Source organism: Emydura macquarii, unplaced genomic scaffold (genome assembly GCF_026122565.2).
Source record: "Emydura macquarii macquarii isolate MOO-44397 ecotype Brisbane River unplaced genomic scaffold, CSIRO-AGI_Emac_v2 contig_2422, whole genome shotgun sequence".
In the NCBI taxonomy this organism is placed as follows: Eukaryota; Metazoa; Chordata; order Testudines; family Chelidae; genus Emydura; species Emydura macquarii.
This window is the reverse complement of record NW_027132559.1, coordinates 37,424,447-37,440,331: the sequence shown is the minus strand read 5'-3', so window position 1 is coordinate 37,440,331 and position 15,885 is coordinate 37,424,447. Positions and strand designations below refer to the sequence as shown.

Below are 15,885 nucleotides of genomic sequence, written 5' to 3'. Positions count from 1 at the left end.
CCTGCACAAATTTCATGCACAGTATTATAAAGTAGTTGCAACTTCTTTTCCTGTTTCTACCTTTTTTTCTCAATCTTTTATAGCGGATTCCAGGTGAAGTGGGGCTGGAGGGGAGTCTGGTGGCTAACACATGAAGGCATGGAAAGGGAAAACTTGGGAGATATTCTGGACCCGAGGAGGCCCTGGAATCTTCAGCTGGTGGATGTGGAGTCTGAACATAGAGGGCAGATCTACACTGCAATAGAAGACCCACAGTTGGCTGGCCCAGATTAGCTGACTCGGGCTTGCGAATCTCAGGCTGTGGGGCTATAAAACTGCAGTATAGATGTTCTGGCTTGGGCTGGAGTCCAGGCTCTGCCACCCTAGGCAGAGAGGGAAGGTCTCAGAGAGCCCAGGCTCCAGCCCAATCATGACTGTCCACTCTGCTATTTTTAGCGCTGCTGGTTGAACCCTGCAAGCCTGAGTCAGCGGATTGGTCTCTGAGACTCAGTGCCATGAGTTTTTTATAGCCGTGGAGACATACCCAGAGTGCTCTGGTGCCCTGTGTCTATGGTATCTGAGTCGTAATCCCGTAAAACCTAACACAGACTCATCAAACTTTGTATTTTCCTCAAGGAAGAACAGTGCAGCTTATTCTGCAGACGTGTCAGGAGTGGTAAAACCTGGCAGATGTTTCACCCTTCTTCATATACCCATCACCTGCCTCTTGACAGGTCCACAGCCTCAACCTCCTGTCTCAGACTACACATTAGGCTTATTCCTTAGATTTGTGTTCCATGGTGGGAGATGGTGTCATGTAGATGGGGAGTAGACGTATGAATGGATGTTCTGTTCATCTTGGCCTTTTCCCTCTTGCCCAGTCTTCTGTTGTTTTCACCTGTAGTCTCTTGTGTTTTTCTCAATAGAAATTGATAGGCATTTGTTACCTTTGTGTGACTGTTTCTATAACTCAGAGTTTGGTGGGATTCGTTTGATTCTCATTTATACGATGTGGCATCCGGAGCCAGATTCAGAGGCAGTTATGTTGGCGTTAAATCTGGTCCTGTAAAGGTGAACCGTATTCCATTCCCTGATCCTCCTGAGCCATCTGGTGCCCCTTGCCCTGGGATAGATAGGAACCAGTGTCCCATATGCCACTCTTCATCCCCTACACTTTCAACTTAAAAAATAAAATAAAATGGTATTTAAATAATTAATAGTCTCCTCTGACCCTAAGGGTTCTGCAGTGCCAACTGACAAAGGATTCACTATTCTGTAATGATAACTTCTATCAGTCCAGACAAACTCATTACATGTAACACACTGCTTCCATAACATTTATCCAAAAAGAGTCATGTGAGATGTCTAATAAAAGCTTATGTCATACTAATCCTTACAGTTGTTGCAAGATATATGCGCAGATTCCATTTCAGGAGTTGTGTATACGTACTGAAAATATATTCCAGACAGGGTTGACAGACAGACTTTGCTTGGGCAAAGGGATGTGTATTCATTTGAATGCTTGGGTTCATGTGTAGATTAAGCATTGCAGGCCTACACAATGGAACCTGTTTTGCGTTTGGAGTCCATAGGAGACCTGAAGACCATTGGAGCCAGCCCTCCTAAAATGGAACCACGAGCATCATCCTGACTCTGGGGATAACTTTGAGTTCTGGGAAATATGAGGAGAAGCAAAAGGACATGTTGTTGTTCATCACGGAGGGAGCAAAAGGACAGCTCCTTTTGCATTCATGAAGGGAGAAACCAGCCGTGTTGGCAGAAGATGCTGCGAGAGAGTTTCTCATGTAAAGCAACTTTAAGGGTTTTAGCCTGTTAAAGTTTAAGACTCTAAGAAACGGGTTATGCTTTTGTTTTATATGTAACCATATTTGCTTCCATTATCCTTACTCTGTATCTCTTAAATCTTTATCTCCGATGATAAACTTATGAGTGTTTTTGCTATAACTATATCTCAGTGTTGTGGTGTTATAAAAGACCTGCTCCTGAGTTATACCAGTCAAGCTGGGTATTTACTGTTCCCTTGGGGATCGCAAACCTGATGATTTCTGTGAGAGGCCAACGATGGGCTGAATAATGTAGGGGGTTGCTTTCAGAGGAGGTTAGGGGACTGCAAGGCAAAGTAAGGGCGGGCAGAGCCCTGAGGAGTTTGGGTGGCTAACAGACTGGTGGTGTCTGGGAGCTAACATCCAGGTAAGCACCAGCAAGTTGCTCTCTTGCCGAGGGAGAGGGGTAATGAGGTGACTCCAGTCGTGGGTAACTGAAGAAAGTGTCACCCTCATCCCCCATCATTATTATATTTGCTATTAGAGTTTAGGAGTATATCTGATGCAGTTGTTTTGTGTGTTGGGGGCTCCCTTTTTTTCTTCCTGATCATGTTTGGAACCATCCATTTTACAAGCCAAAGCTCTAGGGAGCTCATCCGTGTGACTCGTGAATCCGCCAAAGAAGAATGTACCTGACAAAATGCTGCCTATGCAACAAGCTTTGTTCCAGACTCTGAGCTCCTGCATGGCATTGATGCCACTGGACTTCAGACTAGCCCCACTCAAACCATACCTAAAGTACCTTTTCCACAAAAGCGAATTATACGCAACAGAAAATGTCTGAAAGCAAAACTCTCTGAAAACATAGCGTCTGCTAAAACAAAACTAGCTAGCTAACACTGGGTCTAATCCTGCTTTCACTAAAGTTAATGGGAGTTTTGACACTTAAATGGGAGCAGGCCCATTTTGTTACAAGTTTTCCACACAGTGGATGAGCGGTGGGTTGTTTTTTTCCATCATGTACCTTATGTGCTGCTAACTTATAACCTTATGAATGAGAATGATGCTTTAGTAAATGAATGAAGGTCAGCATTTTCAGTGTTAGGCACCTAAATCCATACCTCGTACCTGAGCAAATGTGATCTGATTTTTCAGAAGTGCAAAGGATCTGTAATTCTTACTAACTTCATTGAGAATTACATGTGTTCAGCACCTCTGAAAATCTGACCATCTTTGTGTGGCGAACTAAAGTTAGCCACCTAAAATTGGTAAGCTTCACCTAAATCTTTTCTATTGCTAAAGAAGTCTGTACTGCTTATGTAATATGGTTTACATCTTACTACACTACATTGACTTTCCTTGTAGGCTCCAGAGGCTACCAAAATATGTACTCTTAGAAAATGTCAAAGGATTTGAAACTTCTTCTGCCAGGTATTGTATGATAATTTTTAATTAGGAACAGTATTAAGTAAAGGGGCAGGGCAGGTCATTTTATTTTTTTGAATGTTAAGTTAAAAGTGGAATGGAGTGAAATTGTGCATTAGCAGTTTCAGCTTAAAAATACTGATTTAATTTTGCAATGAAATTTTTAAGTCTTGGGGGAGTTTACTGAAAAGTTGTTGATTTCTCCAAACCGTTAAAATACGTTTATAGCTGGAACAAGTTGACATGCATCTTTATTGCATCTTCATTGCCTCTTTTGTCATCTTTCTTCATTCAGGAGAGAGCTATATTATCAAAGGACAATGTTATCAGACAACACAAAGCATATGAAGCTCTCTCAGCTTTTCCTGGAGTTTTTTCTAGTAGTTCTAGTAGAGGGGTAAGGGCTAGCTGATAGCCTTGTATTCATACACTGCTTGACTGACTGCTGGCACTGAGAACTTGGTGTGACCTCATCAGCAAACAGCACAAGCAATTAATTAGTTGGCTGCCAACAAGGAGAAGTTTTGGAAATCACGTTTATCTTTCATTTTGAAATTTAGGCTACGACTACGTGACAGCTGAAGTTGACATAAATTAAGTCGCTTCGGGGTGTGAATTAGGCCCCGCCCCAAGCGACATAACTTACATCGATTTAGCGCTGTCCACACCAGCGCTTATGTGGACAGGAGAGCTTCTGCCATAACATAGCCACTGCTACTTGCAGGGGCTTGAGTAAATAAGTCCATGGGAGAGCTCTCTCCCATCAGCTTAGAGTGGCTAAACAGAGAGCTTACAGCAGAGCAGCTGCATTAGTGCAGGTACACCGCTGTAAGCTCTCTAGTGTAGCCATTACCTTGTAATTGGGAGGTAGAGACTGGGGTTTCACCCTAAAACAGAGAGCTAAATCTTACCGACTGCTGTGCCAGGCAGGAGAGGGGCTATCGAGGATCATCTTTTGCCTAACCGCCCCCCTCATTCCCAGTTCTCCCATGCAAACAAGATGAAAGCAGTGGGGGAGAGAGGTAACTGGCTTATGTGCCAGCCTGCGCATCACCACATCCCTTCATGAACATGGTTTGCCAATTAGGGGGCATTTCCAGGTCCCCGTTGACTAGCAGATGTACTGCTTCTGCTCACAAGACCTGTGAATTGTGCCCATGCATGTCCCTGGCCTATGTGGTGGGATCCTGTCATATAGCTGGAATGATCGGTTTGGTCTTCTGACCCACCAGACAACATTCCTCTTTTTCCTTCTGGCTCTTGCCAGGCTAGGATTTAGATCATAGTTCTTACTTTCAGTGCAGATCCAGCCTGCTGTTAGACTACAGAGTATAGTGACGCTATATCAGATGCTATCCTTAGTAAGCAACCTTCCATTTTAAGTCTCCTCAAAATATATGGTGTACACTTTTATTAGAAATCTCCTAAGCCAAGCAACCAATTTTTGTGAATCCCTTACCTGAGCACTTCAAACAGTCTTTCCTGTATTGTACTAGCGTAGTACTTAAATAAACAAGCTCAGTAGTAAACCTAGGTATCGAGTCAAGAGCAGTTATCTGTAGGAGCTTTAATATCCTACTTCTAATCCAGTGCTTGTAAAACTTTTGCAATCCACATCTAATGAGAATGAGCCTCCTACTGATTGGATGACATGTTGTTATAAGTACTTTTGAAAAACAGGATACTTCCTTTGGAGAATGTTTGCTCTAAAGTAGTTGTGGTGTTTCCATGAAAGTCTTTAGTAATGGTTCCTTGCTTGGCTAAAGCAACACTATACTTTGTATTCTTTCCTGAAACGGAAGAATATGACCATAGTTGGATGTCTACAAAGCTGTGTTTGTGTATTCTAGTGTGTCTGCTGACTGTCCTAATAACTACAGTATTGCATTAATGGATCTTTATTTAGAAAAAGAAAAGACATGAACAGAGAGTATATTACATTCTGTGTTTGATTGCATATGGGCAGTAATTGGCTTTATTTTTTCATTATCAGAGACGAACTTGTAGAAATACTAGAGAAGTGTGGATTTAAATACCAAGAATTTCTCTTGTCTCCAACATGCGTGAGTAGTAAGATTATTATAACTCATCAAACTGTACCTAAGACTAAATGGGGTATTTGGAAAGAATTTCACATACTCAAAAAAAGGGTCCAGTTTTCTGGACATTCCTCTGGACTAGTGATACTATTTGACTTACCTTTGGGTTAGCTCAGGATATTTACATATTTGTCCTGCTGATCATTATTCATGGCCAGGCCCTGTACTGCTTGAACTGCCAGTGGATACTTTAACTGATTTAAAAAGTTTTGCTTGTCCAAGACGTACAGGATCAGTTCATTACTATCTTACATATAAATCTCTATATCTTTGAGATACAGGGACATTCTTCATTGTGACATGTCTTGTCTAATTTACTTGTTCATGTGATTGAACATTTCCTCTTACTTCATCATTATGATAGATAATGGGCATTACGTTTGCCCTAAAAATTGTAGTTAAAGATATTTCAGTTTCTCTCTCACTTCCCACTTTTCAGAAAGACTTTGTTTAACTTTTCTATTGATTTGCAGACAACAGTCAGAAACCTGCAGAAAAATCAACTATTTCTCTTGCTTGAGAAAAATTAGATAGGGAATGAATGGTCAGAGGTACAATAAATCTGTGGGAAGTGAGGGAGCTCACCATACTAAACAGATGGAAAGATGTGAGTTGTGCAATGCATGAAAATTGCCTGTACTACAGATCCTTTCCTACAAACTAGTGATGTAGCAATTCCTTTTATGAGCACATTTTAAAACACTTTTTATGCCAATTGAAAATAGCATTAATTTAGGGTAATGTTGGTTAACGTTAACAGCTTTGAAATGGTAAACATTTTAAGCACTAAATATTTGATTACTATAAAAAGTGGTAGGTAACTTGCTCTTTTTGTCAGAACACAAATTGCTTTTATTCACTGTACCATGTGGACTGATTGTTTTATGTGGTTTTGCTTACAGCTTGGCATTCCCAATTCCAGACTGCGATATTTTCTGATAGCAAAGCTTCAATCAGAGTTGTTTTCCTTTCAAGCTCCTGGTCAGGTGAGACTCATTACTACTCATTGACTACTCTTGGTTTCATGGAGGCTGAGGACTAGATCTTCATCTGTGCAAAACTTATGCTCAACTACTTGTGAGTGTGTATGTGTGGAGGTGGGTGGGGGGAAGTAAAATGGCTGTAAGCCACCTTTCCTTTTTCTGATTCTGGCTTAGATAGCTTCAAGTTGTCCTTAGGAACAATTTGCTGACTCAGAAAAGACATGTGCTGGGCATTCTGGCACTATCCTCTCTGCCCACCAGAACCTTTTCTTGAAAGGGTGGAGGTACTGCCATGCCTGCCATGACCCTTAGAGCTAGAAAATGGGGGGACCACGCAGTGCCCCTTTAAGATCTCCATTGAGGAGGGAGTGACCAACAAAACCCCAGAGTTCCTGAAGAAGAATGAAGGAGATGCACTGCTAGCCAGTGTCCAGAAGACTTGAAAGGTAATGGTGAATTCCAAGCCCATTGAGGGGGACGTAGGTATGTGGGGAAGGATGTCTGGAACTCACAGGAGGTTCACAAACATTTCAGCAAATCTGGTCTCAAGTTACTAGCCAAGCCCCAAACCAAACAACTTTCACCTAGTCCTAGCTTTCTTTATGATAGTTTCACACAACCCTTTCTTTCCCTGTTTATGGAAGTGAAATGGCAAGATCCCTATTCCTTAAACTGGCTGCATACCTCTACAAAATACTTAAAATTTAGCACTTCATAATGCCAGAATCCTTTCAAAGTCTTGATAGAAGAAGAGGGAGAATCAATTTATTTTATACTGGAAGCTCTGTATGCCTTCCCAGACATTGCTACATGATTTCTCTTGGCAGTTAACTATTACAGTACTAAGTCCAGTATTTTAATCATTTGCATATTTTGTTCCATGCTAGATATTGGAAAATTTCCCAGATCAGGAGCCAAAAGCTTCGGTGAAGTACACAGTCGCTGCAGGCTTGGAAAAAGAGAGCCCCTTCACGCCGACCGAAGAGGAGAACATTGAGCTAGACTCTGGTTCTGATGGTGGCAGTGGAGAGTGCTCACGGAAGGAAGCGTTCCTTTTTAAACTTGAAACAGGGAAAGAAATGGAAAGAAAGTGGAACCAGGACAATGATCTCTCTATTCAAATGCTAAAAGACTTCCTTGAAGAGGATAGAGAAGAAATGAGTCAGTATTTCTTGCCACCAAAGGCCTTACTGCGCTATGCTTTCCTATTAGACATTGTGACCCCCACCTGCAGGAGATCTACGTGCTTCACAAAAGGGTAAGTCTCCAGGAGAGTCCGGTAGTGGACCTTATCCAGACATTTTAAATGCAAACATTTCTTTGCAGTCGTCTTAAAAACCAAAAGCAGTGTTCTGTCAAAAAGCCAGACACTATTGTAACAAATTTCTCTTAATTGCAGGCTTTCTGATTCAACAGAACATGAACATGAGATTCGCTCTGGCAGAACATCATGTGCCCAGCCCATAAATTGCACTCACAAAAGACAATGACATTTTTTGATGACTTTCAGAGAAGCTTAATTACCGCTGGCAGAAAACTAATGCACTAATTAATTTCTTTATATTACTCACTGAAGTTACAAAGCATTATGCTCCTTTTCCCCCGTTAAAACTGTCACTACTGTACATTGAATTGATATTGTAAACAACGAGGCTAAATCCTCAGCTGATGCAAGTGGCTCCTCTGAAGTCAATGGAGCTATGTCCATTCACACCACCTGGGGATCTGGCCATACATTCCTTCTTTACAACAATTAGTTAGTTAGTTACATTTTTAATACAGAAATACACAAACGACACCTCATTCAGTTAAATATCTGTTATTCACTTGTCTAGTAGTTTCCTAATTTGTACTCTGCATTTTTAAGGCATTATCTTGCAAAGTATCAAGTGTTCTCAACTCCTGTTGACATTAGAGCTACTTGGGAATGCTTTGATCAAAAACTTTTTTGTCAAACACTGATTCCTTGAAACCAAAACTTTTCACGGGAATGGTTCAGTTTTGATTGATTTATCAACGCAAATATTTTTTAAAAGATGTGAAATTGTCAAAATGTTCTGACTTTCCTAAAATAAACATGTCTAGTTCGACTCAACTTTTCCTAAGCTAATTTATAGAGCACAAACATTTTTTTAAAATTATCAAACCAAAATGTTTCAGTTCACCAAAACCATTTTCCCTCGCCACCCACCCCCCTCCTTCCCGCCCCCCGTCTCCCCCGATTTTCCATATGAGAACATTTTTAAGGTTATCTGATGGTTTTTGCTCCTATTCGGGGTGGGACTTTTTTTTTTTTTTTTTTTTTTATAATCTTGGAAATTTTCACGGGATAGGAAGATCATTTTCCTTCCTGCTCTAATTGACATCAGCACCAATAAAAGTTGAGGGAAATTCAGTGTTTTACCAGATTGGGCCAATAAATAGCACGCTTAGTTAAAAACCCTGAGCCAAACTGATCCCTGGTGTAACTCTAGTTATTTCACTGCAGTAACAACAGGAATAAATTTGGCTTGTTGTGTTTTGGTTTTAAAATATGCTTTTATGTTAAAGGAGGGCCCAAAACAGGAACAGTGGCTGGACCACTGATGTGCATTAATGTAGTGGTGGAACAGCTGGTTTTGGGAAAAACCAGAGCACCTGAGCACTCTTAACACCTCTTGTTGTTGGTCTGGATTGAGGATGAAGAAGAACATGTTTGTTGACTGAGCGTGCAATCACACACCATTTCACAGCAGTGTAGGCTGTGGTTCAGCCAATGAGAAGAGGTGTGGACATTTTGAAGAACAGAGCAAATTAAACCCACTTTTTCAGACATAACTGTGAGGGATCCCTTTATAAATCCATGTAGTCTTGACAAGGATATATTATTGCCAAGGGAATCAATGACCTGAAAACTCATATAAAGCAAGTTACGGAAAGTCCTACATCGTGTAGCGGTAACTGATTTTTTATTAGAGTCACAAGGGAACACACAATATATACTCAGACAAAGACTATGTTGTCTGGGTCAAACTAAGAAATTTTAGGAAGCTTACATACCTAAAGAGAAGAACAACAAAAGAATAAAACTTCAGTAAAATAAAAAGTTAGAACATCGTTTTGTAATCCAGCATTTGCTTTCCGTATAAGTACTAAAAAAGTAACCAACCGTCCAAGTACTAATGTGTAATTTTTTTCTCTGCCAAAACTTCCCAAATTTTATGAAGTACTCAGTCTAGTTGACGGTTGTTGACTTTCTCTAGTCAGCTACAATAATAAGAAATATGAACAGCTAATAAAAAAGGGGTAATTCTGCCCAAATTTATAAAAACTATTATTCAGCCGTAAAGAGCAGGTGAAATTTCAGAGTATTTCACTTAGAATTACATTACATTGTCTTTCTACAGAAACCAAGATCTTGTAATTTTGGGCATAGTATGAATCATACTATCATATCGTCCACAATTCCCTCAGCATAAATTATTTAGAATAGGGCCTTTTTATGTTATAACGATGTATGAAAAAGATCATCTGCCAAAATAAGGATTTGAAATACCAGTTTAGGAGCTAGTTGTAATTATTTTAGTTGTTTTGCCTCAAGTAAGTTTTTTTTATTATTTATAAATGCAGGTACTTTGTATATACAATACATCAGAATTCCTCTCTGCCATGTGGGTTACCTTGTGAAGCCAAATATTTGTTAAAAATGGAATTTAAAAAAAAAGAATGAAGTAAAGATTATGCATTAAGAAGACAGTTTAATTACTTACATCATAATCCATAACTGTTTTTAGGGCCCTGATCCCACAGAGCATTTACATACAAGTTTAACTTTTAATCACATGAGTAGTTCTGTTGACTTCAGTAAGGCTACCCCTATGCTGAAGTATTTTGCCAGATCAGCTCAGGAATGCACAGCTTCATGCAGGATTGAGCCCCAACAGGACTATTGCACATGTGGGAAAAGTGTCCACCTCCCCACAACGCTTTTTCTTTTTGTGGGGTTTGTAAAGCCCAAAACAAAAGGCAGCCTCCACAGTTTCAGTGCATCTGGAAGGGGATGAGTTAAGATGCAAAGAAGCTGTGCAGAGGACTCCGTAGCAGCTGTCTATACACTGGTGAGGAGCAAAGTAGGGAGTAGCATAAGGTGGGGCATGGCTAGTGGTTGTCAGAAAAAGTGCGTCCACAGAAGTGAAGCGGCTGTTCCTTAGATGTTCCTGTGCAAAGCCCATTTATTTCACTTTCGAATCCCTGTCTATTCAGGACTTTCTTGCTCGATTGTTATCATGCAAATAGTGTTAGCAAACAGTCTCTGACAGTCTGGCAACCCTATAATTATATTTAAATGCGAGCCCGTGAAAGACTGTAGAGTGCGTCCACAGAGGTGAAACGGATGTTCCTTAGATGTTCCTGTGCAAAGCCCATTTTATTTTACTTTCTAAATCCCTGTCTATTCAGGACTTTCTTGCTCGATTGTTATCATGCAAACAGTGTCAGCAAACAGTCTCTGACAGTCTGGCAACTCTATAATTATATTTAAATGCTAGCCTGTGAAAGACTGTAGAGTAAACATGTATTTACAGAATAAACCACCGAGGCTCCAAAAGAGCCAAAATGTAGCTTTTAATGTCAACTCTCTTACTATTGAATGCTGGATATTTTTTGAGTGCTGTAAACAAAAAAACAAGTAAAAATATATTCCACTAATGCCAAAATCTGACTGAATTTCTTTGTTCTTCGTGAGTGAAAATGAAATTTTTAGGCTCTCGCTAATGGTCGTGTCCTCCTTTGAGTATAAAGAGCCCAATTTTCAAAAGTAGCCATCTTCATTTTGCATGCAAATGGGCGCTAAGTTGAACAAGTGCCTAAGTTGTGAATCCAAAAGTCCATTTGCGCTTATACATGCAGAATTTTGTGCATGCAACTTAGGTGGCCATTTCTAAAGACATTATGCCTGAAATCCTTGATTGGTTGCACCGCAGATTATTACTGTGGATAAATCTTCTGAGCACTGATATGAGAATAATCCCCAAAGATTATTTTCAGAGGCTGGTCTTGCAGTCCCAGGGTTAGTTTTGTTAATAAGAAGGCCTTTGTGTAACCTTTCCGGAAGGCTGTTTGTTAGTGCCAGCAAATTAACCTCCATGCTTTCCTACACTCATCAGTATTGTAAAGCCTAATAGGACTTTTCATGTATAATTTTGTTCTTGTTGTTTTTAAGGTATGGTCACTACGTAGAAGGAACAGGTTCAGTACTGCAGATGGCAGAGGAAGTGCAGGTACAGGATGCATTGTAAATGACATCGGAATGGTTTATTGTTAATTTTTTTGTCGTCTTTGGCATAACTATTTTGGATTTTTTTATAACAAAAAATGTCTTCAGGACTAAATCTTATAGCACAGACCAACTGAATTTCCAGATCTTCATGTATTGTCCAATTCATTTACTATGAATACCCAGAGGCAGTATATTGAAGTCATGGTTATGTGGGGAGAATGTGGGTATGGTACTATTTTATCATTCCTATTGCTATGGAGAACATTCACAATAAAATGTGAAAACCTTGATGTGGGCTGGATGTGTGGATAATTTATGATACAACAGATTTTTTTATTCTAGGGCCATTTATGGGCTAGTTTTTGCAGACTGATGACCCAGTTCTCGAGCAAAAATGTCATTAAAACTTGATTTTTTTTATTTCAAAAGTATTATTTTTTGCATTGAAACACATGACATTTTGAAATTGTCCACTTTTGATGTGAAGTTCACCTAAAAGTGATATTTTAGCACAGGAAAAATCAAAAATGAAATGGCAGGTTTTGTGAAAACAGTCCATTTTTTTCCCATCAAAAAAAGCCTATCATACATACATGGAAAAACTTGACTTTTTAAATCCCTGACCAGGATTTAAATAGCATTTTTGGGTATACAAGGAATGCAGGGTTGGAATATATAGAGGAATATCAAAGCTGTCATGTTTTACAAAGTATACACAGCATAATTTTAGTATAGGATGTTAGTTCCTGCTTATTGAGTCATCTCTCTTCTCCAGCATTTGACATTAATTTATTGTCCTCTGGTTGCATATTTGAATATTTGTATGACTTCTGATCTGAGAAAAATTATAACTTGTTCTTGACAGCATGATTGCTTTTCTGGTAAACTGTAATTGTTGAGACATTGACTGCAAAAGTATATCACGAACTATATACTTTTAAACAGAACACACAGCTGTATTGTTGTCTTCAGCAATGCAATAACCTTAAACATTTCATGAAGATGTTTGTTATGGTGTAATTTTATGTACTCATTGTCCGTCATCCATATCTGTTTTATACTTTCCCCACAGCTAGAGTCAGTGTTTAAATCCATTGAGTTGCTGTCAGAAGAAGAGAAGCTTATGAAATTGTCAACACTACAACTCCGATACTTTACTCCTAGAGAAATAGCAAATCTCCATGGATTCCCTCCAGAATTTGGTATGTGCCTCTGAATTTCTCCCATCTCTAGTCTAATCTTCAGAACTGCAACCAAAATTGGCAGACTGGCATTTTGAAGTAGAATGCTTCACTTTTTGTATATGTTAGTTACTACAATAGGCCTTTATTTTAATGATGGATTATTATTATTTGGTGACCATTTCTCTAAGCTTTTATAGTTTTTCCCAGTTTATAAGAACAAATATATGTTATATACCCAAATAGGTTTGTTTATGTAAACTGGGAAAAACAATGAGTTTTGGAATGGAAAAATTACTGCATTATTACAAGGCAGTGAAGAGAGGCATTCATTTGGTTTAAAGTTTTTTTATTTCTTCTAATTTAGGGTTTTGGTTTTTGTTTCCAACACCTGAGATGCATAAAGCTGTCCATTATCATAATTCTTGTTATCTTTTGACTTTAAAAATAGATTAATTGGTGCTTTTAGTTTTCAGCTGTTGGAAAAAGTAATTACAATGTGGAACAATAAAAGACTAATTGTTTTTCTGCAGTCAATATTATAGGTCCCATAAGGTTAACATAGCAACATTATCAAAACTACCCCCATCATTCTGGCACCTGTGACTTGCTTTCAGGAGGATGACATCAGTTTAGGCATAATGTTTTTCTCTTTCTTCTTCTCTCCCATTACTGATACACAATGATAGGGAAAGAGATAGGCAAATGACCCAAAACAAGGCAAACACAGTGGGGGACTAATTCTCATTCACACTAAAGAGCTTTTATGATGGTACAGCTTTACCAGAGCAGTGTAAAGGGGCCCTAGTGTAATGCAAATCAGGCCCTCAGTGTTCTGTGGAAAAACAAACTGAAGACATGTAGAGTCTGCACTCTGTGGCAGTGGATGTCACCAGGAGAGCAGCATCCTTAAAAAGCACATACGACCTAAATTATGTGAGACAGAGCCCAAACTTGTGCAGTGGGGCCCTCGAACTATATTAGGCACTAATTCTCTTTCTGGTGATGTTGGCTAGATTTATTCCAAGGAAGTAGGAGGCCTGAGATAATTTATCCAAGTGGGAGAGAGAGCCAGGGGCTGGGAGAATGTGTCCATTGTGGTCTGCCCAGGCCATGATAAAGGAAACTGGAGAGCCATTACTGTTCTAGCTGGCTTATAGCATAGTTTGTATATATACATTTTTAAACCTGTGTAAATCCTGAGCCTAATGCAGTGGGTTGAGTGGGGAATGTGGCTGGGGATCCCAGGGGAGGAATTCAAGCACAAGTGACTGAGTCTTGGGAGGGGAGTGGCTGTCTAAGTCTAGGTGCCACCGTGCCAGGGAACTGGGCAGAATGGCTGGAGCTGGCAGGAGCTGCATTTTACTACAGTGGTTTGTATTCAGGGCCTTAATAACTGTCAGAGAAAGCTGGAAGAACTCCACCTAGCCACCTCCTCATGGGCATCTCTCCTTTGGCTCAGCCTCACCCAGCTAGGAAACTTGGAAACTGAATCAGCACATTCTGGCTGCTATGACCACATCCCCCTTCTAGCCAGAATTATTGTATTTGGAGACTCTACTGCTAGACTGCTGTCCTCCACCAGGGACCCTCGCGCCTCCCACCACCTATGGCTATGCCAGTGAAGCTGAATTAGTATAGATTGCAGGGAAAGCTCTGCTTCATGGCCATTTGTAAAATCTTAGCAACATCTGTGTGGCTCCCAGTAGGCCTGATGCAAAGCCCATTGAACTCAGTGGGAGTTCTTCCATTGGGCTGTCTCTCCGATACAGTGTGAGGAACACAGCTGCGTACTGCAACTCTCAGTAACTGCATCAGGAAATGTTAGTGCAAATTCCAATAGATCAGAAGAGCAGGAACAGACCCAGACTAATTTGGTCTTTGTACTGTGTGTTGTTTTTGTGTTAGGCTTTCCTGACAAGATAACAATGAAGCAACGCTACCGTCTCCTGGGAAACAGTCTCAATGTACATGTAGTGGCTAAACTGATCTCCGTTCTGACTGGATGATTTTGAACGTGAACTTGATGAGTACTGACTGGTATCAGTCCTCCTAGCTCAGAATACACTTTCCGTCTTTGAGAAACTTAGTAAAAGTTGTAGCAGCTTTAAAAGTTAGTGGTGATTTTTGTAAATGTCCATGCAAAGTATCTATCTGGAATAGATTTAGTCTGCTGAACAACTGGTATATTTTGAATACCTTTCTTTATGGAGGATCTGTACTGTTGGAGCAAACAGTCACATTATTAAAATGGAAGTTGCCAATACTTTAATTGTCCTATTTAAATTATATTTTTAGCTTGTAAAATACGAACTGCAACATTTTGTAATGAAAACAAATAAAACTGTCATTTAGAATAAAGAGCATATGTGACAATCGGTTATTTTAATAAAGTTCAGATAATGTATTCAACATGTAGAATATCTTCAGCTGAAAATATTAGCTTGTTCTATTCTTAAAAGAAAAAAGCTATTGTGAGTATCTTCTGACAATTTATTGTAATTTTGATACGTTTTTACAACAAATGTAACTTTTGTAAAGCTGCTAACTTCAGAGTGTGGGTGTCTGTGTATTTACTTTTTAAAGAGACATGATGCCAAACCTAATATAAGTATCCATCTGATCTTTCTAGGTACTTAAGACCCCAGCTCATAATCATGACTGAGTCTGGTATGACTTGTTTAATGGTAACCTAAGAAAAATACTTGAAGGTTATTACAACCCTGAGTATGACCTCAGTGATCATGGGTTAGGTTCTTCTCCCTTTTATTATATTTGTCAGCACAAATTACATTTGGTATTATCAAAATAAATCTTACACGGGGTGAGATCTTCACCTCGGCTCTAGCCTTTACACTAGGGAAAAGGGCCTGAATGGCAGAAGGTGGCCCTAAAAGTCCCATATCCAGCCACAAGAGGATTCCCATGGCATAGGAGCTGTAAAACCTGTCTTCTAAGGACACCCTCACATGCCCTGGCATAGTTGGCAAGGTTGAAGGTGGGAAGGGTGTGTCAGAGGGGAAGACATAGCATGTATTATTGTGGGGGTTCTGGGCAGCTAGGGACAATCTGCCATTACTTAGATTGGCCCGCAGAACCAGGGCATCCCTGAACTGGGAGGGCACAAAAGATGGCATTGCCCAGCCCCGCCTCCCCCTGGGCTGTGAGATCTATACC

At 39.9% G+C, this 15,885-nt stretch overlaps 1 protein-coding gene across 6 annotated transcripts in view; it reads left to right on the top strand.

The window, feature by feature from the left end:
• TRDMT1 (tRNA aspartic acid methyltransferase 1) overlaps nt 1-15,319 on the top strand; it is a 35,950-nt gene extending 20,631 nt beyond the window's left edge. For 5 of the 6 annotated variants that reach the window (XM_067562307.1, XM_067562309.1, XM_067562304.1 and 2 more), the window contains 7 exons: nt 3,129-3,194; nt 5,182-5,251; nt 6,190-6,273; nt 7,158-7,528; nt 11,471-11,528; nt 12,600-12,729; nt 14,617-15,319. In XM_067562307.1, coding sequence (XP_067418408.1) covers nt 3,129-3,194; nt 5,182-5,251; nt 6,190-6,273; nt 7,158-7,528; nt 11,471-11,528; nt 12,600-12,729; nt 14,617-14,717 — 880 coding nt within the window. In that variant the 3' untranslated portion in view covers nt 14,718-15,319. Of the gene's footprint in view, nt 1-3,128; nt 3,195-5,181; nt 5,252-6,189; nt 6,274-7,157; nt 7,529-7,669; nt 8,366-11,470; nt 11,529-12,599; nt 12,730-14,616 lie in introns of those variants that run through there. The other variant, XM_067562305.1, reaches the window with a different exon arrangement.
• Nucleotides 15,320-15,885: the final 566 nt, after the last annotated feature.